At 38.9% G+C, this 27,139-nt stretch overlaps 1 protein-coding gene across 1 annotated transcript in view; it reads left to right on the top strand.

Moving 5' to 3' along the window:
- LOC129674328 (ankyrin repeat domain-containing protein 26-like) overlaps window positions 1-27,139 on the top strand; it is a 68,240-nt gene that overhangs the window by 13,373 nt on the left and 27,728 nt on the right. Inside the window, exons 7-21 of the mRNA XM_055604272.1 lie at window positions 1,478-1,550; window positions 4,016-4,076; window positions 4,173-4,324; window positions 4,739-4,868; window positions 5,136-5,197; window positions 7,245-7,338; window positions 13,198-13,296; window positions 13,842-13,870; window positions 13,955-14,027; window positions 16,238-16,305; window positions 18,207-18,361; window positions 21,363-21,530; window positions 23,882-23,912; window positions 24,181-24,322; window positions 26,368-26,581. Of these exons, the coding sequence (XP_055460247.1) occupies window positions 1,478-1,550; window positions 4,016-4,076; window positions 4,173-4,324; window positions 4,739-4,868; window positions 5,136-5,197; window positions 7,245-7,338; window positions 13,198-13,296; window positions 13,842-13,870; window positions 13,955-14,027; window positions 16,238-16,305; window positions 18,207-18,361; window positions 21,363-21,530; window positions 23,882-23,912; window positions 24,181-24,322; window positions 26,368-26,581 (1,551 nt within the window). The remainder of the gene's footprint in view (window positions 1-1,477; window positions 1,551-4,015; window positions 4,077-4,172; window positions 4,325-4,738; window positions 4,869-5,135; window positions 5,198-7,244; window positions 7,339-13,197; window positions 13,297-13,841; window positions 13,871-13,954; window positions 14,028-16,237; window positions 16,306-18,206; window positions 18,362-21,362; window positions 21,531-23,881; window positions 23,913-24,180; window positions 24,323-26,367; window positions 26,582-27,139) is intronic.

Below are 27,139 nucleotides of genomic sequence, written 5' to 3'. Positions count from 1 at the left end.
CTGCTTCCACCTTCTAAGGCTGGAATTGAAGGGGGGGGGGGAGGCTACACATCTCTCTGGCACTTATGTGGGTGTCTAGGGATTCTGGGTCATTACACTTGAATAATGAGTACCTTTAACCGCTGCATCATCTCCCAGTTCAAGTCTTATTTTCTTAACCCTTTTTTAATGTGTATTTAGTTTTCTTGTTTCGCGTTTTCTTTTTGTCAGCCAAGTATCCCTGATACTCTTTAGACAAAGTGAAAAGCACTAGAATTTCAGAATCTGAAGGAAACTTAGGAGGTGTCTCCTGAACAGTGTTAAACTAGTTTGAGCTGATGGGTAGACCTTCAGCAGACAGGGAAGTGGCTGCACATCTACCATCACCCAGTTCACAGGAGAGGTGCGCTTGTCTGTGCCGTCAGGCGTCCCCTCGTCTCTGCCTCTTTTCAGACCAGTGATGCCCTTGTGGGTGGGCAACAGGAGGGCTGGCCAGAAGCACGCTCAATCACAGGCTTCTGGGCGGCTGGCAGAAGGATAGAGTTGCTGCTCGCTGTCTTGTGAGGCCATCCTTGTTGGATCTGTGCCTTCATAAGCTGAAAGTGTGAAGGTTGAAAATGGTCATTGAGCCTTGCAGAAGAGGGTTCTGGGAGTGGAATCCTGTAGCAATGACAATATTTAGGTAGTTCATGGGGAAGTAAAAGGTATAGTGTCAGGGTTCCTTTTAGTGGCTTTCAAGGGATTCATATTTTATGTGTATTTATGTAAGACATGGCCTATTTATGGAAAATAATTGGATTTTTATGGTTTTTAATGTTTTAATCTCTAGGAAATGTATTGCCAACAGCAATGGTTTTTACTTAAGTATACTTAAATTTAATTTTCAAACTTTATTTTATGGCATTCCTGTACTGTTTTAATTTTACACTGGAAGCCATAAGGTCTTACTACATAGCCCTCCCTGACCTGTAATATTCCCGTAAACCAGACTGACCTCAGCTTGTGGCAGTCTTAGCCACTTTGTGATTGTAGGCATGTGCCATCAGAACTGGCTTGTGTGGTCTTAATAGGTCATTTATAGGCTGAGTACCACAAGCTGCCTATCCTTAGTCCCCTGCTGAGTCTTTGAGCAGTGTAGACAGTGTAGAGCAGACAGTCTGTCCCGTGCTTTAGGTTATCAGTCTCTTCACTCTGGAGGCAAAAGTGATGGCAGATATCAATAAGATTTCAGCACAGCCATTAGCACAGGCAGTTTTTGAAACCAAATCATTCATAGGCTCTGCCATATATTGACTTTTACAGTTTAGTACGGAATGAGGAATGAGTCCTGAGTATTTCAGAGTAGAAGTGGAGGCAGAAAGAGGCAACTAAAAGCTTTTTGCAAAGAGGTCAGATTTTAATCACATCAACCAAGAAATGTTTTTGTGCTGACAGCTGATGTGTTCCTAGTTTTCTTTTACACACTCGGCTTACAGTTTTTGTTGGATGTTGTTCTAAGGTCTTCTGACACGCCTGATCCTGCTGACTCCTGGCCCACATCAGATGAGGATGACTATAATTTTGATACCAAGGTAAAGTGCAGTTTTGTGAAAATAATGGGTTTGCTTTGAATTTGTTTTGCTGAGTGTTTGCGCTTAAAAATTTAGTGGTGGTCAATAATTGTTTTGTATGTGGAATATTGGCCAGAGGAAAACATTTGTTGAATGATGACTAATTGAATTACTTTTTTTTTTGGTGAATATCAAAGACTGATTTTGGGGAGGTAGAGGCGGGGAAGGTGAATGAGCTGGAAAATCCACAGTGACAGAAAAATTCCTACAATACAGAAAATATAAGATTGGGCCAAAAATTACTTCAACAAATAAACCTTATTACCACTTGTAAATTATATGAGCATGATTTTTATAATATTATAATATAAATTATAATATATAATATATATAATATATAATATAATATTATATTATAATATAAATTAATCTCTGATGGGCCCAGCTAGTACAGTAAATCCTGGATTCTCCATGGTGCCTTTAGTTTCAAAACTGTAAGCATGCAGCATGCAGTTTCTTTTTCTCTCTTTTTCTTGGGCACCACTTGATGTGATACAGTTTTCAAGTGAGCTTTTTCTTTACTTCTGTCCTTGGTCTGCATGTAAAGTACCATAATATCAGAAAATATAAAAATATGCAAGTTTAAATCTGGCTATTATGGTCTGTGTTGAAAGGGTTTTCCCATGCCATTCCCTCCAGCTAGTTACAGGAGCTGTAGACCTGAAGCTCAGGTGTTCTGCTCAAATAAAGTCCACTGAATTTCTAGAAAAATGGCTTCCCTTTAATGTTTCCTTTTAATGTAAACTTGGGCGCATTATGTTCAGGAAATGTCGCATATAGAAACATATTCACCTTTATATTCCTTTTGATGATTACATGTAAACTCACATGAGCTACACCTAGGAAATGTCATGTTAAAAAGACAAAACAGAGACAGATTAGAGAAGATTCATGAGAAGGAGGACACCAGTTTCTGTCTACAGTCCTGAAACTGTGGGTTTAGTATGAACGAGATTCAAATACCTAAACCTTATTGGGTTAAATAATATATGTTTGAAGCTATATATTGCCCATAGAATTCTGATTAGCAAATCTTCCTCCAAATAAGAAATGAGTAGAACATTGCTTTTCTCAATGTCTTCTCTATCTAGCAATGATGTTACATCTCTCAGGTGATGGTAGATCACCATGATTAACTAATTAAGCATTACTTATAGTACAGAATTAAACTTGGTTATATTAATGTCTTCAAAATGTAACTACAAATCACTATTAGGGATGTACTATGAATCATGGCTCTCGTACTTCTTTACAAATCCTAGACTTAAATGTTATGCTGGTTAGTTTTATGTCAACTCGACACAAGTTAGAGTCATCCGAAAGGAGGAAACCTCACTTGAGAAAATGCCTCCATAATATCCAGCTGTAGGGCATTTTCTTAATTACTGATTTGATAGGGGACCGCCCAGCCCATTGTGAATGGTGCCATCCCTGGGCTGGTGGTCCTATGAGCAAGCCATGAGGAGCAAGCCAGTAAGCAGCTCCCCTCCATGGTCTCTGCACCAGCTCCTGCCCCCAGGTTCCTGCCCTGCTTGAGTTCCTGTCCTGACTTCCTTTAATGATGAACTGTGATGTGGAAGTGTAAACCAAATAAACCCTTTTTCTCCAAGTTCTTTGGTCATGGTATTTGATCAAAGCAATAGTAACCCTAACTCAGACAGGTTTTTCTCCTTTCTTCTTCACTTAAACTCATTCAGTATTTTTCCTCTCTTCTTCACTCTTTCTATCGCTCCCTTACCTTTTCAATTTGACTTATTCTCAGCCTAAACTTTTCTTCAAGATACATGTCATGTGTCTTCAGTGTCTTCTGTTTTTTTTTCTCTATTGTTGGCATATTTAGTCTTATCCTTCTCTTTAGGCCCTATGTGGGCCTTCATCAGTCTTTGCCGTACAACATTTATTCTTTTTCTCCTCTCTTTCTTAGAAAGAGCTAAATGTATATAATAATTGGCATTTTGCTTTTGGGCACAGAGAATAGACTAACTTATACTGTTTGCAGTTTCAACCTGTAAACTACAGAAAATAAGCTCTTACAGTTTTCTCTTTTAGAAAAAAATAATTCATGCAAATATAGGTCATGGGGATATGTTCAAAGTATTTTAAATTTCTTTAAATGCTAGTGTTTTCAGAAGTACTCTAAATTGTCACTAAATGTCTGTTCTAGGTTCTTTTATTTAAATAATACACTAAATGATATCATAAAATTTGCCTAAGAATTAGGTATAAGGAAAGTAAAAATGTGATAATACTCCTCTGCCATAATCCTCATGCATTGGAAGTATGTAGATTAGCCAATGGCGGGATTAAGATTTGAATCTTCTAAAGGATTAGAACCATGCTCTTTCTGTTAGATCAGATAGTAAGCATGAATATAATCTTTATTTTATTATTGTATGCTATTTTCAAAATTATTTTTGTTTTTCTAGAATGTCCCCAAAATTAACTTAACAGAGCTGTGGACAGCTGCTCAGCAGTCCAGGAAAAACCGTAAGTCATGTAAAGATGGCCTATTCTTAAATTGCTCATTGATTTAAAACTAAGTTTTTCATGTGTTTTTTTGTTTTTGTTTTTGTTTGGTAATAGAAGCAAAGTGTGGCTTTGAGCAACTAGAAAATAGAATTATGTTTGACAATAGTAATTCCAATAGTGAAAATGAAGATGCAGTTGAAATTGGACCTGGAACGTCAGCCAAAGTCCAGACCCCCTCTCCACCCTGTCAGTCACCTGACCCAATGGTATGTAAATTCTCTTATCCTTAAAACGCAGAAATCCCTTTTGATTAGATCCCCCCATCCAGAAAGAGGAGTCCTTTCTCAATATTGGATCATATTCTATTTTTGCTGTACATATGTATGCATGTAGGCCAGAGGCATCAGGTGCCCTGGAACTGGAATTACAATTGGTTCTGAGCCGCTGTGTGGGTGAGAATTGCAGTTGTGTCCTCTGTAAACAGCATGTGCCCTTAACTGCTGAGCTGTCTTCGCAGCCCCATCCTCTGAATGCCTTCTAGGTCCTCTTCCAGCTTACACTGAAGGCGGTGACCTTCATCTTACTGACTGCGATCTGCTGTCACCCATTTTCACCAGGCAGTAAATAGCACCCTGTAAACTGCACTGAAATGTTGAAGTTGGGTATTTTCTCCTCCGTAGGAAGGAGGAACTGAGCCAGCAAGTGGAAGAGAAGAAAATGGTACTGATGTTATTGAAAGCGCTTCACCAGAGCAACAAAATCATGAAAATTTAACCTGCGCTGATGGTTGGCACAAAAATAATAAAAGCGGTGAGTTAGTGAATACTTACATTTTTCTATGCTTAAATACTGTTAGAAAAAAAAATGGTGTCTAGATCCAACAACAGTATCTGTTTTTTCTAAATATTTTTCTGTTACTCTTTCTTGTTGCTAGCAATTCTTTCTGAAACTGTTTCAACCTACCAAAATTCATTTTTGCCATTACCTTTATTGTAATTTTATAAATGTAGATAAACATGCAAGCATTTAAAATTCAGTAATAACTGTTCTCATTAATGTGTGTTGTGACTCTTACAGAAATGATGTCTGCGTTGGGATTAGGAGAAGACGAAGATGAAGACTCGCCTTGGGATTCTGAGGTACTGACAAAACATAAATGGAGCTGCTTTCTTTCTCACCTGCGTGTGCTTTGAAAGGACTGCTTCCTCACATTTCAGCCTGTAGATAATAGTTACACACCAAGTGCTGTCCGTAGCACAGTTCTGCTAGTTTGTGGATTCATTTAAAGATGTAGAAGTCAGAGGAACCACTTTGGATTAGGTTTAAGTAAAAATTAAAAAGTCATTTCAACCTGTGACCTGAAAGCTTCTGTGCTAGACATGGTGTGCGCAATCCCCGTGGGATTCAGAGGGAAAGCGCGCACTGTACTTTTAACTCCTGAGACCAGAGAAGGTAACAAGTGAGACGTGAAAGTCTGGATTGTAAAGTAGAAATCTGCGAGGGATGTATTAGAAGAAAAGCATGACTGTAACTATGAGGATCTATAGCAACTTTGTTTAAATGTGTTATAACTTAATTTCTTCTTTAATAGACTCACATCACTTTCAGAAGTGAAATGCATTGAGTACCTGTGTAGGATCCATTCATCCATAATGATGATCTGTTTTAATGACACCACCATAGAAAGAGTTGGGAATGGCGTGGAAGTGTAGCAGCTATGCATACTACAGCCAAAAGACATGCTTACACTTGGTTCTGGCATTTAATATTTATAGAATTTTGGGTGAAATTAACCTATCTGAACATCAGTGACTGTGTTGTGCTGTAAAGTTGTGATGCACAAGTGTGCTGAGAAGATAAAAGCATTTTATGAGGTATAAAACGTGTCTACAAATATGGGGCAGCGAGACCCTAGTGCACTTCAAAACGAAACTTGAGGGCAGTTAGAGAAGTCATGTCAAGAAAAGAATGGGAAGGTGGAAGGAGCACACAGAGTTTTCAGTTTGGAAGTGATACGTTCAAAAACCACCAGTGGAGATAACCTAGAAGAATATAGTGATTCAGTGCATGCAGCATTTCTAATGCGATCTCAAGTGCTTTGCCCCTGAGTCAGTTCTGTCTGAGGCAGGTGGACGCTGTTACAGCTGAGGGCTCAGTGTCAGTGTAATGATCGGAAGAGCAGACAGCTTCCTGTAAGTCAGTCTAACCTCTCCATACAAAGAAAACAGGAGGGAGCTTGGATTTCAGACTGAGAGGAGGTGGTGTTGTTAGGGTTCGTCCTGAGAATGGCATTTAAACTCCCAACTAAAGGATGAAGGCAGAGCCAGCCCATGAGAGTAGAGAACGTTCCAAAGAACAGTGAGTCACATTGATGCATCATTTTGCACTGAATGTCCTGAGATGATTCAGAAGCACAAAGTTGAATATTCATTTATATATGCATAATATAGTATAGGCAAAATAGTTCCCTAGCACATTTCAAACACTTAAACATTTTTACATCCTTTCTTGTCAAAGCTTGCTGCAAGTTTTGGAAGTTCTTTTTCGGTTGGAAGGGATCACATTCTGCATTTGATGTCTGTGGGCTTTTATTTATACAAACAGAAAAGATTTCTTTACCATTTTATTCAACCATTTTTGCTGGCATAAAAGTCTTACACAACATTACTTAGATTTTTCTAAGCCTTAGTTTACCTGAATATAGCAACTTCTGTAATGCTCTGTGTGCAATCACTGTGACACACTCTGAAGTTTCCTGTTTCTTTCCATCCACATCAGGTTTCTTGTTCTGACTTTAAATGTTTCATGCTGTATTAAAACAAGTGAGCTTACAAGAATTTTTTAATATGTCTGTTTTTTTTTGTTGTCCTCTTACATTGCATGAAGAATGAGAAGCAGTGTTAAGTGTCCTGAGCTCAGTTGCTTGCTGAAACATGAAAGTAAATTAACTTTTTTAATGACTACCTTCCTCTGACCTTCCATTCTTACCTTCATAGTTGGTAACCAGACGAAGAACAATGATGGGTTTGATCTGGAGAGCACATACAATCTCCTTTATTGACATGTTTCCTTTCAGTGCATGCTTGTCTTATTTTTCTAACAGCTTTTAAACAGGAATTTGAAATATCTTCTTAGGAAACGATTAAGACCTCCTTCTGTAACTCCTTTTGACATCTGCTTCAACAGAGTATCTCTGAGAGTGTTTCACTGAAAGGTGTAGGTCATTTATCTGGAGCTGCAGATCAAGCAGGAAAACATGGAGAACATGGACAAATGGAAGGTAAGAACTGTTTTCTGTTCAAAAATCATTTGACATGTTTATTTAGAATATATGACAGATGTCTACTTAGAATACAGTATATTTTTAGCTAAGGACAAACACTCAGTTAAGTGCATAGTTAGTAGAAAAAGTAAGCAGCGCTAAGTTGTGTGTGAATTACCAAGGTTCAGCAACAGAGGACGCTGGGAGTGTCACCAACAGCTACACTACAGTACTTGTTCATTTGAAGCTATTCCGACGCTTGGGGGAAGGGCACTAAAGGTAAGAGTGGCTGTAGGCGCAGTGGACAGATGAAGGGCAAGAAGAGGGTGCATATCGTGGTGGGTGGGGAAATACAGTAATTCTGTAGACAAGAAGAACACAGCAGACATATGGGAAGAATACGAAGGAAGCCTCAGTACCCAATGCGGGAGGAGCAAAGTGAGTTCCGCTCCTTTCTGGCTGTTGAGAAGACCTGGGTCAGAGTGCCTCACCACACAGAGCTCTTGTCATTTCCCATAGACAGCCAAGCACCGTGTATTAGTTAATCTTGTCACCCGACCACATGACTGACATGAGACAGTTTAGGGATTATTTGGTTATACAGCTTACAAAGGGGTACAGTTTTTCCTCAGGTGGCTGATCATAGTGTCTGAAGTTAGGAAGTAGAGAATGGGCAGGAAGAAGACCTTAAAACCTCAGGACAGGTCAGGAACCTTGTCCTCTAGCAAACTTCCACCTCCTAAAGTTTTTACAACCTTCAGAAACAGCACCACCAGCTGGGGACCAAGAGTAACACATGAGCTGTGAACGAACCATCTCATTGTAGCCTCATGTTCATATGAGTGTGTAACTTGTCCTCTAAAATATTGCCGCTTCACAGAGAAATTTTCCATAGGCCAAAACAATAGAACAAAGAGATTAGTGAGACCGGTTTAAAGAGTGCAGGAAAGCCACATCTTGACAAAAGTCCAGTAGAAGGATGAGCTCTGCCCTATCTCTGGGATATGACAGGAACTTGAAGTTAGCTTCTAAGTCCATTGAGCAATAGCAATTTGGAATTAGCCTCATTATAGAGCGTTTTCTCTAACTTAATGAATCATATTGCTAGTTCTAAACAACCATACAACCCTTACCTCCAAAGAAATAGAACAGTATTCTGGAGCCAAGTAGGTTTGTTGATGACTTGTTTATATTCTAGTGTGATAACAGTTTCATGGATTTTTTTTTTTTATACCAACAGAACAAAACAATCGTAAATCAACATGCTTTAGAAATACACGATAGAAGCTGGCTTTTTTTCTCCTGTGCAAGCATGAGGACCTGCATTTAACTCCCTAAAACCCACATTAATAAAATTACCCCTCACCCAAAGGGGGGGAACAGGTGGCATTTTCTTGTAATGTAGGACTGGGGGGGCAAAGACAGACAGATCACCAGCATTCCGCTAGCCAGCCAAAACCACCAAGAATCAATCACTGTCTCTCTCTGTCTCTGTCTCTGTCTCCCTCTCCCTTTCTCTCTCTCTCTCACACCCCCCCATCATAAATGAGTAGAGACATTAGAGGAATGGGTTGCAGGAGAGCAGTGGTGTCTCTGCTTTAGGCATCAGATGATTATTGGAGATAAGGTTCTTAGCCTTTGAGTTGGTGGGAGCTAAGGGGTCATTGGCAGCCTTCTGGAATGTTTAACATAGGTGCGGCTTTTTTTTTTTTTTTTCTGTAAACTTCAATTGATACTTTTCTACGTTACGTTGACCAAAGACTCAGTCAGATCCTAGGATGGGATTTGAATGGCTATTAAGAGTGCTAAACATAATAACAAGATAATTTGGTTCTGAACCTATAACTTCCCAAGTCTCTACAGTCAGTTCTGTTTCAGCCACTGGAGTCTTTACCACAAACATGGCTTTTATTTTTTATTTTTTCCTGAGAATATTCTCCCAGTTGGCCAAGCATCTATTTTCTGCGATCAAAAGTCAATTATGCTTTTATGTCCGGTGGTCCTTGACATATCGTAGAATCTGATAAAGATGCAGATGAGCAGCAGAGAAGCATCTTTAGGAGAATAGTGGGTAGAGTCATAGAGAAGAAATCCTGAGTCATTATCAGGTCTGCTAGCCGTTCTGATCTGAGTTTGATTTATTTATTAATTTTCCCTCTATATCTTACAAAACACATTCCTGTGACATACAAGTATAATAGGAATATTATCCCTAAAGTTAAAGAAATCAAAACTAGAATATGTAGTGAAAAGGTAAAAGCTGGGGGTAAAGAAATAGGCATTTTTAAACTAATAATAAATTTTTAATTTAATTTAATATTTTATTATTAGTTACATTTTATTAACTGTATAAAACTAATAATAATTAAAAAAACACACTCTCTTTGATAAGCTACATTGTATTCCCCTCTTGACGTTCATAGTGTTTGAAATGATTCATTATTCTGTGTTTTCTCCTGGCCACTTGGAATCCAGAGACTTAACCTCATGTGGATTGACTAGTTCTAATTTTAAAAAAGATTGGTCTAAATCTGATTACTGTTATTCTTTCTGTAGAGATTTATTTAATATATGGGCATGTGTGTTTGCCTGTGAGAGTTTATGTGTACCGCATGTGGACTGAGGACACTGGATCCCTTGGAACTGTACCAGGTGGTTGTGAGCTGCTATGTGGGTGCTGAAAATCAAAACAGTCCTCTAAAAGAAGAGGAAGTGCTCTTAAGTGCTAAGTCATCTCTCTGGCTTCATACAGTTATTTGGACATAATTATTTCATCTTGACTATTATCTTGATACTATACCACATTTTATTTTGAGTAATCAGGTGGGAAGGCAGGTTGTAGAAGAAAGCAAATAACAGTATAGTTTGACTTTTAATTTTCTTTTAACAAAATTGTCAATTTTTGTTTTAGATATTAGTGACAGAAGAGATCAGACATTAAGATTTTGTAGATTTTATAGGTATAGCCAAATCTTCTTATTTTATAAGTCTAAAGGGAAATAAATGGCATATCAACAGGAGTCCCTTTGAAATGTCTACTTTCTTCTCCTTGGTGAAATAGAAATATTACTTAATTTTTAAAGTATAAATTATAGTAAATAAGGTAAGAATTCTTGTTTGAAGATAATGACAGGTAGAATCTTTAAACTTTGTTCAGGTAATCTAGGATGTCTAAGTAAGTAGACAGTCACAACAAAACCATGGTTAGTGGAAGGGCATAATGTCTTCATTGGTGGCTTTACTAAAGCCAAAATTAGCCTTTTTGTTAGTTAGGAATATAGCAATAGAGGTTAAGAATACTGGCTGTTCTTCCAAAGGTCCTGAGTTCAATTCCAGCAACCACATGGTGGCTTCTATAATGAGGTCTGGCGCCCTCTTCTGGTGCACAGGCACACATGTAGGCAGAACAGTGTATAAATAATAAATAAATAAGTCTTTTTTAAAAAATGAGATGATTTTGCTGGAAGGGTTTTGAGTTGAGTTACTTGAGGTAGTCAATCGTCAATGTAGCTGAAATTGTCACCCAGCTTTTCTGAAGTCCATGTGGATGTGGTTTTAGAGGTTGACATAAGTTGGAGTTGAGAAAGATAGATTTAAGAGCCTGTTTAACAAATGACATTGAGAAAACTGGATATCTACTTGCAGAAGAACAAAATTATATTCTAGTCTCCTTGTACAAAAATCATTTTGAAATGGATATCAGAGACCTTAAAATAAAACAGGAAGTGCTGAAATTTTTAGAAGGAAACAAAAGGGAAGCCAGACATGATGACACACGCCTTTAATCCCAGTACTGAGAGGCAGGCGGATCTGAGAGTTCCAGGCCACTCTGGTTCACATGGTGTGTTCCAGAACAGTCAGAGCTACTTACTGAGACCTTCTTTTCATAAACAACCTAAACCCATCCAAGCAAAGAAACAAAAACAGGGAATACTTTGTTTGTTTGTTTGTTTGTTTGTTTTTCCAGAGCTGAGGCCGAACCCAGGGCCTTGCGCTTGCTAGGCAAGCACTCTACCACTGAGCTAAATCCCCAACCCCCAGGGAATACGTTTTAAGACATTTGAGTAGAGCAGTTTCTGAGCAGAACTTTAATAGCATGGGAGTGAGCCCCAAATACCAACAGAGGGACAGCAGGAAGTCAGAGTTTCTGCAGAGCAAATGAATATATAAACAGAGCAAGCAGACAGCCCTTAGAATGTGGAAATAATTCTCAGTGGAATTTTCCCTACTCTAATGTTGTCCACTGTTCAGGATCTGAAGGCTTTATCCAGTGAGAAAACATCCACATTTAGCATTTGAATAAAACTGAATCACTGAATCCTAAATGACTCAGTCAGCACATATAAGCCAGTTTTCTATAAATGTTACTCAGAGCAGATCAGTATTTTAAGAATATCTTATTGTTATTACTAGAGGGTCTGGTTCCATGTTGTATCAACACACTGAATTTTGACCTTAGGAACTTTGTATTTTATGTGCATTGGTGTCTACCTGCATCTGTGTCTGTGTAAGGTGCCGGGTCCTTTGGAACTGGAGTTACAGACAGTTGTGAACTGTCATGCGAACCCCGGTCCTCTGGAAGAGCAGCCAGTGCTCTTAACTGCTAAGCCATCTCTCCAGCCCCAGCCTTATTAATTTTTAATAACCTTTAATTATAGCCAACTTAGTTGTTAGAGCCATCACATATTTTTAGTTTTAACTTTTGGCAATCTTTGGCATTCTAGTTGTTTATTTTATTTTATTTTTTTCAAAAAAATTTTTTTACCTTTGGCAGGTATATTGTTTTATCACATGAAATCTTTACACATTTAAAGCATTTTTTTCTTCTGAACCTTCCTTACTTCCCCAGAAAATTATATCTATAACTTTTACATCCCTTTTTCTTACTGATAGTTTCTTTAGTCTTTTTGTTTTTACATAGTTAGAAACTATTTCTCATTATATTCTAAGTAAAACCCAAGAAGTTGTATAGGAAACGCAGGAAACGTGGCTGTTGTATTCTGAGTATGTGGGAGTCATAAATACTGAGTGTGCTTCCAGTTAGGAAGTTCAAAAGGGTGGAGAAGTAGGAATTGTAATTCCGAGTTACTGATGAATACAAAGGAAAGATGTTATTGGAATAATCCATAGAAAACATGTAAAATGGAAGTAAGGTCTGTGAAGATCTAGAGATCACTTTTGAAAAGAATAGTAAGTTTTGAGGACGGGAGGAGGGCGGAAGAAGCCAGGTGCTGTTGGAGCTGACGCGAAGGGGACGCTAGGGAACCCGCGGCAGCATCAGTACCCCTGCAGTCATGCTGGGTTATTGCCTTACCCGGTCCTAGAATTAGGAAGTGGGGTTAGAATTTGATTTACTACAGCCACACGGACCCATTAACCCATCTCATTAACACATTAGTCACATCAGAATAAGTAAATACGGAAACCTTTGCTGTTTTTTAAAGATAGCCAATTTTCTGATGAAATAGTTTCATGAAAATCTTATTTAAAAACTAACATAGTTAACAGCTAAACCAAACATTTTAATACACATTTTATAAAATGTTTTTTCAGTTTTTCAAGACAAGGTTTCTCTGTGTAGACTTGGCTGTCCTGGACTCACTTTGTAGACCAGGCTGGCTCCGAACTCACAGAGATCCACCTGCCTCTGCCTCACTGAGTGCTGGGATTACAGGCGTGCACCACTGCACCCAGCAAACCAAACTGATATTAAAGCAAAGCATTATGGTTGCTTTCTTAATTGTTAGTTTAAATAAATATTAAACTGATTTTGAAGTAAAAGTTAATTAATATCTATGGTTCTAGTATCTGAAAAACCAGTTTACTTTTTCCTTTTGATAATCATTTAATATTAAAAACATGTACATTATTTCTTAGATGTGACTTATATACCTTCTTGCATGAGTGGATCGAGAAACTTTAAGATGGCTAAACTAGAGGAGTCAAGAAATGTAGGCATTCCAGTAGCCCACATGGGTATGGAAAAAACCTGGTATTTTCATTAACTATTATTCTACAAGTGTATAGCCTATCTAATCAATTTAGAAAATCTTTCTTGTGAGAAGTGAATTGTACGTTCATCTGAACTATTATTCCTTCTTTGTACTTTCTAAATTATGGGGCAAATTGAAGAACATGATAAATGCTTGTAGTATAATGTAATAAACCATTCTGGTATGCTGCATTAAAGACACGCTTTTCCAATGGTCTCTCCAGCTAACCTTCACAGTCATAACTTGTTCCTCCAACTAACGATCGTGTTTCTGTCTGTTCATCAGCATGTTTACATTGGCAAATACATAACGTTTCTATTTTAGTCACTATCATTGGAAACACCTCACTCTGAGTCCTAACTGCATGTTCTTGTCAAATTTACTCTCTTGTTTTTCATGAGGGGGTTAGCAGAGCTGGTCATTTTCAAATGTAGCATGAAGGTTCAACTCCACAGTAACTGCATAAATAGATGGTTGGTTTACTGTATTTATATGTAATTAATTATACATTTCCCTTTTGCTTTATAGAGGCCCCCAGGAAATATCCAGCCATGGAGGTATAGTAATATTTACATTGTGAGTTTTAACTACACGTTATATGGAATATACATTTGATAAATACTGTTTTCAAACCCTTCCAGCCTACCATCAAAAGGACGGATCCTGTTCCGAACAAAACAGTAGGAATGAAGGATGTACAAACTCTGGAGGAAGGTACATTACATATTGGAAATGCTCGGTCTTCTGGTGCCCAAGCAGCTCTCACTCCCAGTTTCCTTGGAAAGATTTGAAATAAATAATGCAGCATTGGCACTGGTGTCTGTCAGTGGTGAGGAAGCAGGAACATGATTTCACAGTGACCCCCTTGGAAGCCAGAGCAGTTGCCTTAATTGCTTAGGGTCTTCAACTTCGCCAAACTCTGCATTTGTGGCTCTGACACAGAAAAGAGTTTTAGGACTAGTCAGGATGAAGCAGAATTGATGTTTTTACTTTAAATGGAGAGAAAGACACTCCAGGAATGGGAAAAAAAAGTGTGCCTGAGCATGGGTTTGCATGTCCCATTGAGCCACAGTATATTGTGTTTTATTTTTAATTTAGTCAGTTATTCACTTTACATCTCAACTGTAGCCCCTCCCTCCTTTCCTCCTGTTCCCTCCCCTCTATCTCTCTCTCTCCCCTTTTCCCCCCTTCCCTACCCCTTAGAAAAGGGGAGACACTCCTCTCCTGCACACCCACCCAGCACATCCAGCCTCATCAGGACTGTGTGCCTCCTCTTTCACATTGTTCTGGAAGGTAGAAACCAGGGTGAAGCGATCAAAAGGCATGCAACAGAGACTGTGTCAGAGACAGCCCCCATTTCCTTTTTGGGAACCCAAATGGAGGCTAAGCTGCCCATTGGGCACATATGTGTAGGTCTAGGTCTAGTCCATGCCTGGTCCTTGGTGCTTCAGTCTCCACAAGCCCCTCTGGGCCCTGGTTAGTTGGGTCTGTTGGTCTTCCTGTGGAGCTCCTGTTCTCTCCAAGTTGGTCTAGAGTACTTCTGCATACCTCATGATAATATAGATATGATTTTCAAATATTTTGTTAACACTGTAAATAAATAAATTCCCTTAACTTAAGATCTGAGGCAAAAACTTCAAAATAAACATAAGCTATTTAAATAATTCAGGTAGTTCTTTTTTCTATTTTATTTGACTCCATTTGAAATGAAAATCTTAATTCTTAAGAACTAAAATTTGCCATTTCTTTATTAAATGGAGTTTTGTTCTATTCTATGCACAGATGTTATGTCCTCAGTATGTCTGGAAGCGTTCCCTCAGTCCAGCTCTACATCTCCTTATTGCTGTCGTCTTCTGATTAAGTTATCAGTTCATTCACCTAACGCTCACACTCAACCTCCCCATGGCACTTAGCGGCCTGTCGTCAGGGTGGATAGGATTGTGAGGCATGCTTTACATTGTTAATGTCCGCACGTCTGACAGTTGCCTAAAAAACTTGCATACACTGACTTCTGCCCAGCTTTCCAGTTTTGACTCTTCTGTCTCCTTCCTGTGTTTCTGACATTACTAAGTTGTTGGTAATGTCCTCTGAGAGTCCCATTTGGTACCACTCTCACACCTCTGCCTTTCAGGAACTGATCCATTTCTGCCCCTTTTCCTGGCTAACCTAGTGGTTTACCTTTAGAAAAAGCCACCCCTGATAACCTTTCGTTAAACGCTTTTGACCCCCAAGCCTAGCACTTAGTAGGAACTCAAGAACTAGTTCTCAAGGAAAACAAATTAAATGTTTATCTGTAGACGTTTTTTTTAAATTGTCCTGCCTAGAGCAGGAGCAAAAATAATATACATGTCAGGGGAAAGATTTAGCTCAAGTGGCCAAGATACGGTGGATAGATTGCTAAGACAGGCCCAAGAAAAGCAACACCTGCTAATCAAGAGAAAGCCAACTACATCCAAAGCTGGAGGAGAGTAGACTTGAGTCTTAAAGTAAAAGAATTCATCAGAATAGTGAGTGGGAGCATTTCTGATGTAATCCAGTGTTTAGCAATAAAGGGCATAAGAAGCAAGTAGTTTCAGAAGCTAGAGTCACTGTTCGGAGACAGAATTGTGTGCAATGTGAGCGTATGTGTCACTGGTATTTTAATGCTCCTCCTCGGGATGCATTTATGTTGAGTGAATTTGTGCATGAGTCATTGGGATTTTATATGTGATGAATTTGGTTCCAGAGAACATCTCTGAAGGATTTTTTGAAGTTTTGGAAAATTAGTATTTTTTAAGGCGGTAAATATTTAGCTTTGTAGCTAATGATTAAGTTTAACTTAAACTCTTGGATGAAAAAGCAAATTATTATTTAATTTTCTATGTTTATAAAGATATATCTAGCAGAAAAGTTTATTTTAACTGAATATGTGCGTTTGACTGCAGAGCCAGACCTAGACATTGTGTCAGAAGAGCAGAAAAGGCTGAGCAGCAGTGAAGTCAGTCAGCAGAAGGTACGTGAAAGCTCAATTCCTGGCCTAGTGTGTGCCCTGCTGTCGTAGTGTGGCATGTTGGGTGGGTTTCATTCAGGTTAGCCTGATAGGTCCACTTATACTTTAATTTTAATTTTAAAACAGGCTTCATTTTTAGTTACATGTGTAAGTATGGGCAAGTGCGTATGTGCGCAGGTGCCCACAGAGGCCAGAAGAGGGTGTAGGAACCCTTGGGGCCTGAGTTAGGAGCAGTTATGACCTCAGCAGATGCTGAGAACCAAACTCGGGTCCTCTGCAAGAGCAGTGTGTGCTCTTAACTGCTGAGCCATCTCTCCACCCCCTAATACTTCATTTTAAAGGTACTTTAATTAGTTATAAAATTTAAAATAGAGCTAGGGACATTCCTCTTCGGCAAAGAGTGCTTGCTGGGTAAGAATCTACAGACCTGAGTTCAAATCCCCAACACTCATGTGAAAAAGCCCAACGTTACCTATGTGTCGGTTACCCCAGCCCGGAAGGGTAGAGATGGCAGATGCTGGGAGCTCAGTAGCCAGCACCAGAATGGCAAGCTTCAGCTTCAGGGAAAGACCTTGTGTCAGTGGAATAAGTCAGAGAATTAAGAGCAGGACACCCAACATTTTCCTCTGTCCTGAGGATCACACACGTACACATTTATGTAAACACAGGTGCATTCACATACATGCGTCGTTCACTCTGCCCTTTGTGCCCCCCCCCAAAAAAACCTTAAACTGTTCTCAGAACCAGCACATAAAGTAATACCGATTGCCTGTTAAGAGAATTATAGCTCTGGAGCAAAGCCTGTGGTATTGGTGTGTATGCATTAATTTTCTGACTTTGTTTCATCATCAGAAACTGGTAAATAGGCTAAATGGTTTCATCCACCATCTTTATCAAATAAGAGACTGCATTAGAACTAGACTTAACAGAAATGAAGACACTGTCATGGTTTATCATTGGAACTGATAACTTCTTTCTGATTGGTGTTTATTGACCTTAACACTTACTAAAGTTTGTCTCTTCTCCATTTAGTGATCTTTAGAAAAAAACTTTTACTGTACTCTTCAATGTATGATGAGCTAAGCCTCTGTAACACTCAGAACAAAACAAAACAACCCTTTAGTTTGTATTCAGTATGTGTAGCACATAAGTACAGTGCAGACAGTAGAAACCTTAAGTCTGCTGGTTCACAGTATCCTATTTGAGAATGACGTTAGTTAGTTCTTTACTTATTAGAGTCCAATGGCTTAAAAATAACTAAAATATTTTTACTGGTGAAATGTCAATGCCTTCCTAATTTTTATTTGTGTGTACTCTTTGATTATTTAAAAATATACACAGCCAGCTGGGCACCGTGGTGCATGTCTGCCTCAGGGAAGCAGAGGCAGGCAGATCTCTGTGAGTTCGCGGCCAGCCTGGTCTACAAAGCGAGTCCAGGACAGCCAAGGCTGTACGGAGAAACCTTGTCTTGAAATAAACAACAGAAAGAACTCTTGAGAATAAAATTCTGCATATTATTCCTCTATCTCAATATGCAAAACATAATGTCTCAAATATGGAGACATGGTTAAACTGTCAAGTGATAAAAATCAGTGAAAACTAAGAACTTTTAAAAGAAGATTTTCCTTTTCATTGAATAATGGCATTTTTAAAGACTTAACTTTTATTTTCCATGTGGCTGTGTCTGGGTATGGACGGACACACACTAAGTGCATGCCTGGTGCCTACAGAGCGCAGGAGAGCACATCGGATTCCCTGAGCAAGAGTTACAGATGGCTATGAGCCGCCACATGGGTGCTGGGAACCAAGTAAGGACCCTCAACCACCAAGCCATCTCTTTAGCATCTTACAAAAAAGTCTTTTATTGAAAAACAAGTTAGCCTTCTGTCAACCTTTCACTAAAGGCTGAAGAAAACAGAAAGTGCAAGAATAATGAAGCAGAAGTGTCAGGAAATCTATACAAGGTTGCTGCTGACAATGATGATTATGGATTACATCAACAGAGTGGAAAAGCTGGTAACCAACAGTTTCCTGTAAAGGGGAATGAAGGACAGGAGAGGTAAGATTATGGCAATAGTTAACATTGTATAGTTGTTACTGTCCCATGAGACCAGTTCTGATTTGGATTACTCTCCGTTGTTAAATAAATGTTGTGCATGTACTAGACACATTCAGCCTTACATGACTGTCAGAAAAACATAAAAGGATATTTTTCCAATGATATTAATTAATATTTTATTAATAAAAAACAAGATTGGCAAAAGTAAAGGCATTCTCATGTACTGTTAACAAGTGAAAATGGTAAATACTCTTTGCAAATAGTTTAGTAGCATTTGTCATAATTTGAAATACATAGCCATCTGTAACCTAACAGCTAACAGCTTCATGCCTGGATTAGATCCTTCTGAAATAGGAAAACATGACTTATTAACACTTAGGTGCATACATATGTTAAGGATATTTGTATATTGTGTTACACATGATAGGTAAATAATGTATGTTAAGGATATGTTAATATGTTTTACATACTTACCTAAATATGTCACATGTGTACATTTTTAAATATGACTTTTAGTGTTGTTATATGCAACGTGACCTTTCTACAGCTTTATTCTGTGTTTTCAACGTTTTGACTGTAGTGTGTCGGAGGGTTTTGTTTGTTGGTTTGTTTTTCTTATCTTGTTCATCAAGTTCTGTGGGCTTCTTGTACTTGGATGGTCATCTCTTTTTCTAGGCTTGGGAAATTTTCGCTTCTATCTTCACTGTATTCTTTCTTCTAGAGATGCCCATAATTTGAAGGTTAGTTCTTTTCATGGTGTCCTAAAGTGCATTCACATTCTTTTTTCTCATTGACCTTTACTGAGTAATTGAATTCCCCTGCTTTGTCTCTAGTCCTGACTGTTTTCCAAAGGACCCTTCAGTTGGCAAGCCTTTCCACTGAGGCGTCACTTGGCCCGTTGATTTTTTTCACTTCTAGCACCTCCTCAATTTGGCATTTCTCCAGCAATGTAATTGCTTTACTTCATTCTCTTTACTTCTCTTTACTTCATTCTATTTTCATATCTTCAATTAACATCTGTGTTAGTTAAGGTGTCTATTTCTGTGAAGAGACAGCATGACCAAGGCAACTCTTACAAAGGAAAACATTTAGTTAGGGCTGGCTTGCCCTAATTTCAGAGTTTGCCCTAATTTCAGAGGTTTGGTCCATTCTCATCATGTCAGGAAGCATGGTTACATGCAGGGAGACATAGTGCTGGAGAAGGAGCTGAGAGTTCTACATCTTGATCAGCAGGCAGCAGGAGTCTGTGTGCCACACTGGGCAAAGCTTGAGCATAGAGACCTCAAGGCCCATCTCCACTGTGACAAAGGTCCTCCAGCAAGGCCACATCTCCTAAAAGTGTCACTACCCATGGCAAAGCATTCAAACACATGAGTCTATGGGTCCATACATACTCAAACCACCACAACCTCTGTATTTTCTTCAAGTCTTCTCTCTCCTTCCCCACCCCTCTGGGGGTATTCCTGTCCTCTGAGTTTTTTGAACACAATTATAACCATTCTTTTGAGTTTTGTGTCTAAATGATCCTCTGGGTCACTCTCATTAATGTTCATTGCTGTGGAACTACTGATTTGGGGAGCACACGTCTGGGTTTTTTATGTTTATTTCTGTGCTGGAACTTACCCACCCACAGTAACTTGTGTCTCGTTTGCTCAGCTCGCCCTTCCTCTTTCAGTGCAGTGTGTCCAGTGCTCTGGAGAGGGCTGGGTTGTAAGACGGTTGACACTTGGTTTGTTCTGTGGAACTTGTATTGGTGGCTGCAGGTTTGAGCTCCCTGCTGTTTTCACAAACAGACCTTATCCAACAGATCCCCTTGCTGGTCCTCCTGCTGCTGCCTTCTAGTGTGCCTCTCCAGTGTGCTTCCTCTACCTTGAGTAAACTCTGGCCAGTGAGCACATGGGGAGGAGATTCCAGGGAGCTGGGTGTGTCCTCAGGTGGCCCATGGAGTCAGGGTTGGGGAGTGGGGGTGGAACAGAGCCCATCTGAGAGTACGTACAGTGTGGGAAGGAACAGCCTGAGTTTGAGGGATAGAGTTGAAAAATCCTGGAGGAGCCACAGGGTCTGGCAATAATTAGCCATGAGATCCCAGAGGAGGCCAAATTGTATAGAGTGCCATGGGATGCTTACCTGTGGCTCAGGGACGGAAGTCTACACAGATGGACTACCTGTGTAGACCGGGAAGGACCAGAGCCTCATGAGCAGTGAGGGAGGTCATAAAAGAGAGAGGTGGAGCAGCTATGGGGTAGGATGAGCAGGGCCTACGGGGCCATGCAGCAAAGGAAAGTCCTGGAGGATCCCGGTGGGCCTGGGGAGTAGAAGGAGCAGGCCCCCCATGCGGTGGACTGCCAGGGAGGCCGGTGGGGTCGGAAGCAGCACCTGCTAGCAGCAAGGTGAGGGGTCCCCATCTGTGTTTATTCTGTAAAAAGTAATCTCTGTTGCCTGTTGGCCCATTCAGCTGTAAACATTTTTATTGTTTATTCACTTGTTTGTTTCCTTGTGTTTGTGCACACGCACAACATTTAAAAACAAAACTAAAAATGTGGCACAGAGCTGCGTGTTACTCCTGTCTTAACCATCATTGTAGGCCGAGCGCTCCAGTGTCAGAGCACAGTGTTTGAGTTTAGTTACAGTAACCTTTTGCTGTTCTCCAGTTTTACACCTTTTATGTTCCTGCAAAGCACTTATTCTTCTGTGCTTACTGTATTCTGTTCTGTAAGTAAAATGGTTTCTACCGCTTTTATTTCCCAGTGGTGTTAACTCTTTTGAAAAACTTCCCTTATACTCAGGTAAAGCTTCTCCTGTATCAGCTCTGAATACTTCATAGTTGCTGTCGTATATTTATTCATTTGCTGAGCATGTATTTAGCTAGTGCTTAATTAACTTTTGTCCTCAGTAAGTTGGGAAAAAGTCAGAATTTCTCCGTAATTACTTTTCTTTAATTAATTGTCATTAGAATTATTTTTTAAACACTGTATTTTTTTAATGGATTGTTTTAAAATAGTGTTCCTGCCTTGCTTATGAAGGAAGCAGAGAAGAAGGAAAATGAAAAATGGGTATTCAAAGAATCTGTTCTGAAGCCAATGATTGAGAAAGCCAGCTTGCCGGCCAGTGGGTCGCTGCGAATGCAGGATGGTTCCAGTTTAAGTGACACAGACCAAAGCGAATTGAGGTAAACATGAGTCCTTTGTTCCCTGTGGAGGAACGTCAGCCGTGACTGCTGAGCTGTGGGAACAAAACAGAACATTGTAGTCTCTAAGCGAAGAACTAACCTGTGTCGTTTGCTGAAAGGGGAAGACAGCAAAGCACTTGAACAAGTGCAGTTCCAAGAAAGGGTCACCATAGAAGTCTGACTGCAAGGAGTTGCATAGACAACCCCTCACTCATTTTTATGCTGGGAATGATAATAGAAAAGTGGGCAGTATTTGAAGAATATGTGAGTTAAGAATCTTCTTTAAAAGAAGTGTTTAGAATATGTTTGCATCACGTTGGGAATGACCCAGCAGGAAAGTATATGTTTCGTGTGATTTGGTTTTTATGTCTAAGTTACTAAAACTTGACATTTTTGAGGCGAGTGTGGTGGTCCACATTTTAAATTTCAGTACTGCAGAGGCAGAGGCAGGCAGATTTCTGGTTGAGGCCAGCTTGGTCTACAGATAGAGTTCCAAAACAGCAAGAGTTACACAGAGAAACCCTGTCTCAAAAAACAGACAAAAAAAGATGCACTATTAAAATTTTATGTGTACGGGTATTTGCCTGCGTGTATATCTAAAACCGTGTGCATGCAGTGCCTACAGAGACGAGAAGGTATTGGATCTTCTGGAACTGGAGTTATAAATGGTTGTGAGCAGCCATGTTGGTGCTGGGAGCTGAACCCAGGTCCTCTGCACAAGCAACAAATGCTCTTAGCCACTGAGCCGTTTCTCAGACCCACTTATTTAAATTTTTATGGTGATAACATCACTCACTGTTCATTCTGAATAGGTTGAGAAATGGAATATATAAATATGAGTGAAACATGAAAACACTGTCCTACAAGTTAAACCATCATAGACATTTTAAATTTAGTTAAATAAAAAAGTATAAAATGATTCCTTGTAGCGGATGTTATTATGTGTATCATGTGCTCAGTATCTGCTGAATGTATGTCTAAACAACTGAATAGATTAATAATGCCTGTTCTTTAGAACAAATCAGCTCATAGAAAGCAATTTTCCAAAATTGTGGAGGTTTAAAGTCTTTATTTAGAAAATGTTTGCAAGATTCAGAAATTGATTACAAATAGAAGTAGAATAATAATGAGAAATCATTTGCTACTGTGTCACTGAAAAACGCTTGAAAATAGATAGGATTGTTTTCACACTGTGTAGCATGTTCCTGGTTATGCTGGCCCTGCTGCTGATCAGCTGTGTGGTCTAGGGCAAATTACCTGGCTTTTCTTTGTCTCACTTCTTCGTCAAGTACCTACTACATCTTAGCCTGTCTTGCAGAATTGTGAGGACTGCAATGAGGTTCGCATAGTTCCTACAGTCATGCACAGTAATTGCAGGCCCAGAAAAAGCTAAGTCCTGTCATAAATAAAAATAATTATTCCAATCCAGATGTGGCAATTTATGCTTATAATTCAATACTTAGAAGGCTGAGGCAGGAAGATCATTGTGAGTTCAAGGCCAGCCAGGACTATATAACAAATTCTAGGCTACAAAGTTAGACCTTATCTCAAAAACAAAACAAAATGGTTTCCCGGGACTTCTGAAGCACTTTCCAGATAGGTTGTAGTGTCCACAAAACTTTGTTTTTTTATTGCAAATGACAGTAACAGCAATAATAGGGGTCAGCAATGTGGCATAGAAGGTGAAAAACCTTGCCACCAAGCCTGAGGACCTGTTGTCCCAGAACACACAGCCAAAGCTTATAAACATTGTTCTCTGACCTCCTCACTTGCACTGTGACGCACAGGTGTTCTCTCTCTCTCAAAAGAAACTTCCGATGGTATTATTTATTTATTTATTTATTTATTTGTACCAAATAAAGCAAGTGATGTATTTTTCCTTTTTCTTTGATCATCAGAACTTTGCTCTAAGTTTAATTGTTTCTGGCCTGGGGATGTGGGTCAGTTGGTGGAGTGCCCGCCTATAATAAAGACATCCCTGTATTTGATTGCCAGCAGCCCATGGTGGGCCTTGGTGGCACACACTTAAAACCCCAACATTGGTAATTAAGGCAAGAGGTCATCCTCAACTAAAAAATATATAAATATATATATATGTATGTTTTAATTCCTTCTTAGGATGTTACTAATTATTTTATTTTATCTCTTACTCTCAGTTTACAACTAAGACTCCTTATAGGAAGTTATTATATTTTAAAGAGTATGTAAACTTCAATAGTAAGAAAAATAAAATTCAAATGTGGAGGTTTTGTATAAAAGTCAATAATCTTAAATATTCTTTATATTTTGCATTTTAGTCATAAAGGATTTTTATGGATTTGTTTTTTGTTTTTTGTTTTGTTTTTTTTTAGGCCCACAAAGAAAACATCTAATAAAAACAAGGTAATGTTAAAAAAATTTAAAAATGGTGTTTTGTTTTATAATATATTATGAGGTAGTATTATAAAATATGAGTTAAAAGATAACATGAAAAAAGAGGACCTTGTCATAGAAAGACATGGGAAAGAAAGAAACACTAGCTGTTGATAAAGGCGTTCTTCTGACTTCAGTAAGTTCTCCTAGGAAGTGCCTCTTTCTGCTTATATGCAACATTATTTCATGTAAAATGTAAATGTTGGGGAAACAGCTTAAAATAGTGTGTATTTTATAGGTCAGTAGACAGCCATCTGCTGTGGACAACCTTGATGACTTAACTGAGTCGTCTGAAACAGCATCTGAGGACTGTGAGGTCCAGTGCCCTGATTATGAGAACATTCTGTGTGAAGTCGAACACCTCAGAACGGAGTGTAAAGGTATGATCATTGTACAAAAGGAAGGCCTCTCTACCTATTGTAGTATTTGCACATTTATTATTGACCCTAGAACACTGATGGTGGACAGTACAGTCCACATCAGAAATATACTTTACCTTAAAATAGTATGTGAGCTATTATATACTATCGGCCACAATATATAATATAATGTCGGCCACAGCACTGTAGTGGTTCTCGCTGGACTTTTCTTAATGGGACTGATGCATCCAGTCTTTTTGTTCATCTTGCTTTTCCTCTGTGCCTGACTGTCACCTGGTGAGGCTAGTTTTATGACAACTTGACACAAGCTAGAGACATCGGAGAGGAGGAAGCCTTAGTTGAGAACATGCCACCATAAGATCTGGCTGTAGGCAGCCCTCTAGGGCATTTACTTAATTGTGAGTGATGGAGAGGGCCCATCCCATTGGGTAGTATGAACACAGGGCTGGTGGTCCTGTGTTGAGCAAGTCATGATAAGCAAGCAACTGAGCAGCACCCCTTTATGGCCTCTGCATCAGCTCATTCTTCCAGATTTCTCCCGTTTTCCTTCCTGTCCTAATTTCCTTCAATGATGAACAGTGATGTGGAAGCATAAACTATAAATAAACCCTCTCCTCCAAAGGTTGCTTTGGCTATAGTGTTTCATCAGAACAATGGTAACCCTAAGATACCTGGTCTCTGCTAGAATACTGGAAAACTGTTTCCCCTGCTAACCCACCTCCTGCAAACATGGTTTCTTTTTTAGCTGCAATTACATAGTTGTAAACCTTCAGATCTGATCATATTAACCTTTCGCTGCGAGGTTAAATTGCTCCATCCTTTGTTTTCCCTGCGTTTTCTGTGTCCTGGTTATCCAAGGAGTTTGCTCTTGCTGCAGGATGTTTTGTCTTACATAGCTTCAGCAAGGCATGTTGATATATAAAGGCTAATTTGGTTAGTTTCAACATATATATTAAACACATATTTAATCACCATAATCAAGGCAGTTAACAAACCTATCACAGAAGCCTCCTCATTTCTCCATGCTCCTTATTAGGAAGTTGACAGATTGTTCTCCAGCATGTCCCCATTCTGTTTTCCTGTCCATGGGATAAGAGAGACCCAGTGTCTCTGTCTTCACAAACGCTGATTATCATTATTTTAAATCTTTACCTGTTCTAATAGGAGTATATTATTCCTTTCATTATGGTCTTAATGTACATTATTTTCCATGTGTTTATTTTCCTTTGCTATGTCTTTCATGAACTTCTTTCTGATTTGTATCTTATCTTGTAAATTGTGTTTGTCCAGCCTGACTAAGCAGAATAGATATTCTTGGCATGTGGGAACAATGAATGAGATTTCATCTAATCTTTTCGCATGTTTTATCCTTGGTTCATGTAGTTTCTTCCTATCCACGCATTGTTTAGGACTTAGCTGAGTATTCCAGGGCCCCCTACAGACCTGCTGTGCTGCTGTCTCCTTTCTGGTCTGTCCTGTGATCTCAAGCTGTCTTTGTTTATCAGACTCTGAACTTAATCACCTCAACTCAGCAAGTCTAGGCAGCTCTACTTCAGTTCTTCCTTTGTGTGGCAGGAGAGTCAGAGACCTGGGACATTCATAAACTTCATTTATTCCCCGTCTATTAAAGATCATTGTCTTGAGACATTTTACCTGTGTTCATTCGGGTTGTTTCAACATAGCTCCATAGCTGTTACCTCAGCTTGGCTCAAAGCAGAGTGAAATGGAGGCTCCTTAAATACTTCTTGTTTTCTATTTTAAATCTAACATAGAAAATTTAGCTGAGTTTAGCTTAATCTGTTTAACATGAAGAACTCCAGTTCTATGCAATTTTGTAAGAAAAAACCCCATTGTGCATAAATTCCTTATATTCTTTTTAAGCTGCCCAAGAGCAAGGGTCTCACACATGTTATTTGCAGAGCTTAGTGTAATGTGTTTCACATTGTAAGACCTTAGTATATATTTCTTCAGCATGTAAGGGAGTATAAATATGCAGTCTCTTTTAATATACGCACTCATTTTGTTTCTTATTTTCTCCAATTCAGATATTGTTAGTCTGTTGAAAATCCGGGATGCCATTTATTCATACAAAAGATTAATAGAATTTAAAAAAAGCCACTGTGAGCTACTTACAGGAAAGCTTAAAAGAATGGAAATTAAGCTTAAAGGATTGCAGAAGGAAGTATCAGAAACAAAAGAAGTGAAGTCACAGTTAGAGCATGAAAAGGTAGAATGGGAGCAAGAACTCTCCAGTTTGAGGTAAGCTGTCGTAGTTTTATGTTATTTACTAATTTTTAATGTTCTGTTACATTCACTTATTTAAATACGAGTGTGCTTATTTACACATGGAGTGTGCTCCATATTTAACGGATCCGGAACACTTGCTTTGGCACGTGTGTGGACGTGGTAACTTGGGAGTGTTGGTCTCCTTCTGCGGTGGGGATCCCAGAGATACAACTCAAGTAGTTGTATTTAGAGTTTAGATACAGGGTTTAGAGCAGGCACTGAGCTCATCTCTCAGCTGAGCGTGGAAGGCATGTGTCCACTGATAACCCTACACAGATGGACTTGAATTTTGTCTTTGTCTGCTTTTGTCAAGGAGTTTTGTAGGAAAGAAAATTTCTTAGTCTTCTGAAATGTGAAATTTTTGGGACTAATATAGTGAATTTAACTATGAATTATTCTAAAAGACTCCCAATCATATTTTTAATGTCTATATAAAAGCATCTGTAAAAAGCCTCAGTATTTAAATGTTTACATTAGAATACTGGTTGTTTTATATATAATTATTTACTTTAAAAATTTTTATTATATAAT

This window comes from Psammomys obesus, unplaced genomic scaffold (genome assembly GCF_907164565.1).
Source record: "Psammomys obesus unplaced genomic scaffold, mPsaObe1.curated_primary_1811, whole genome shotgun sequence".
Taxonomy (NCBI): domain Eukaryota; kingdom Metazoa; phylum Chordata; class Mammalia; order Rodentia; family Muridae; genus Psammomys; species Psammomys obesus.
The sequence above is the reverse complement of the archived record's forward strand: the minus strand, read 5'-3'. Positions and strand labels throughout refer to the sequence as shown.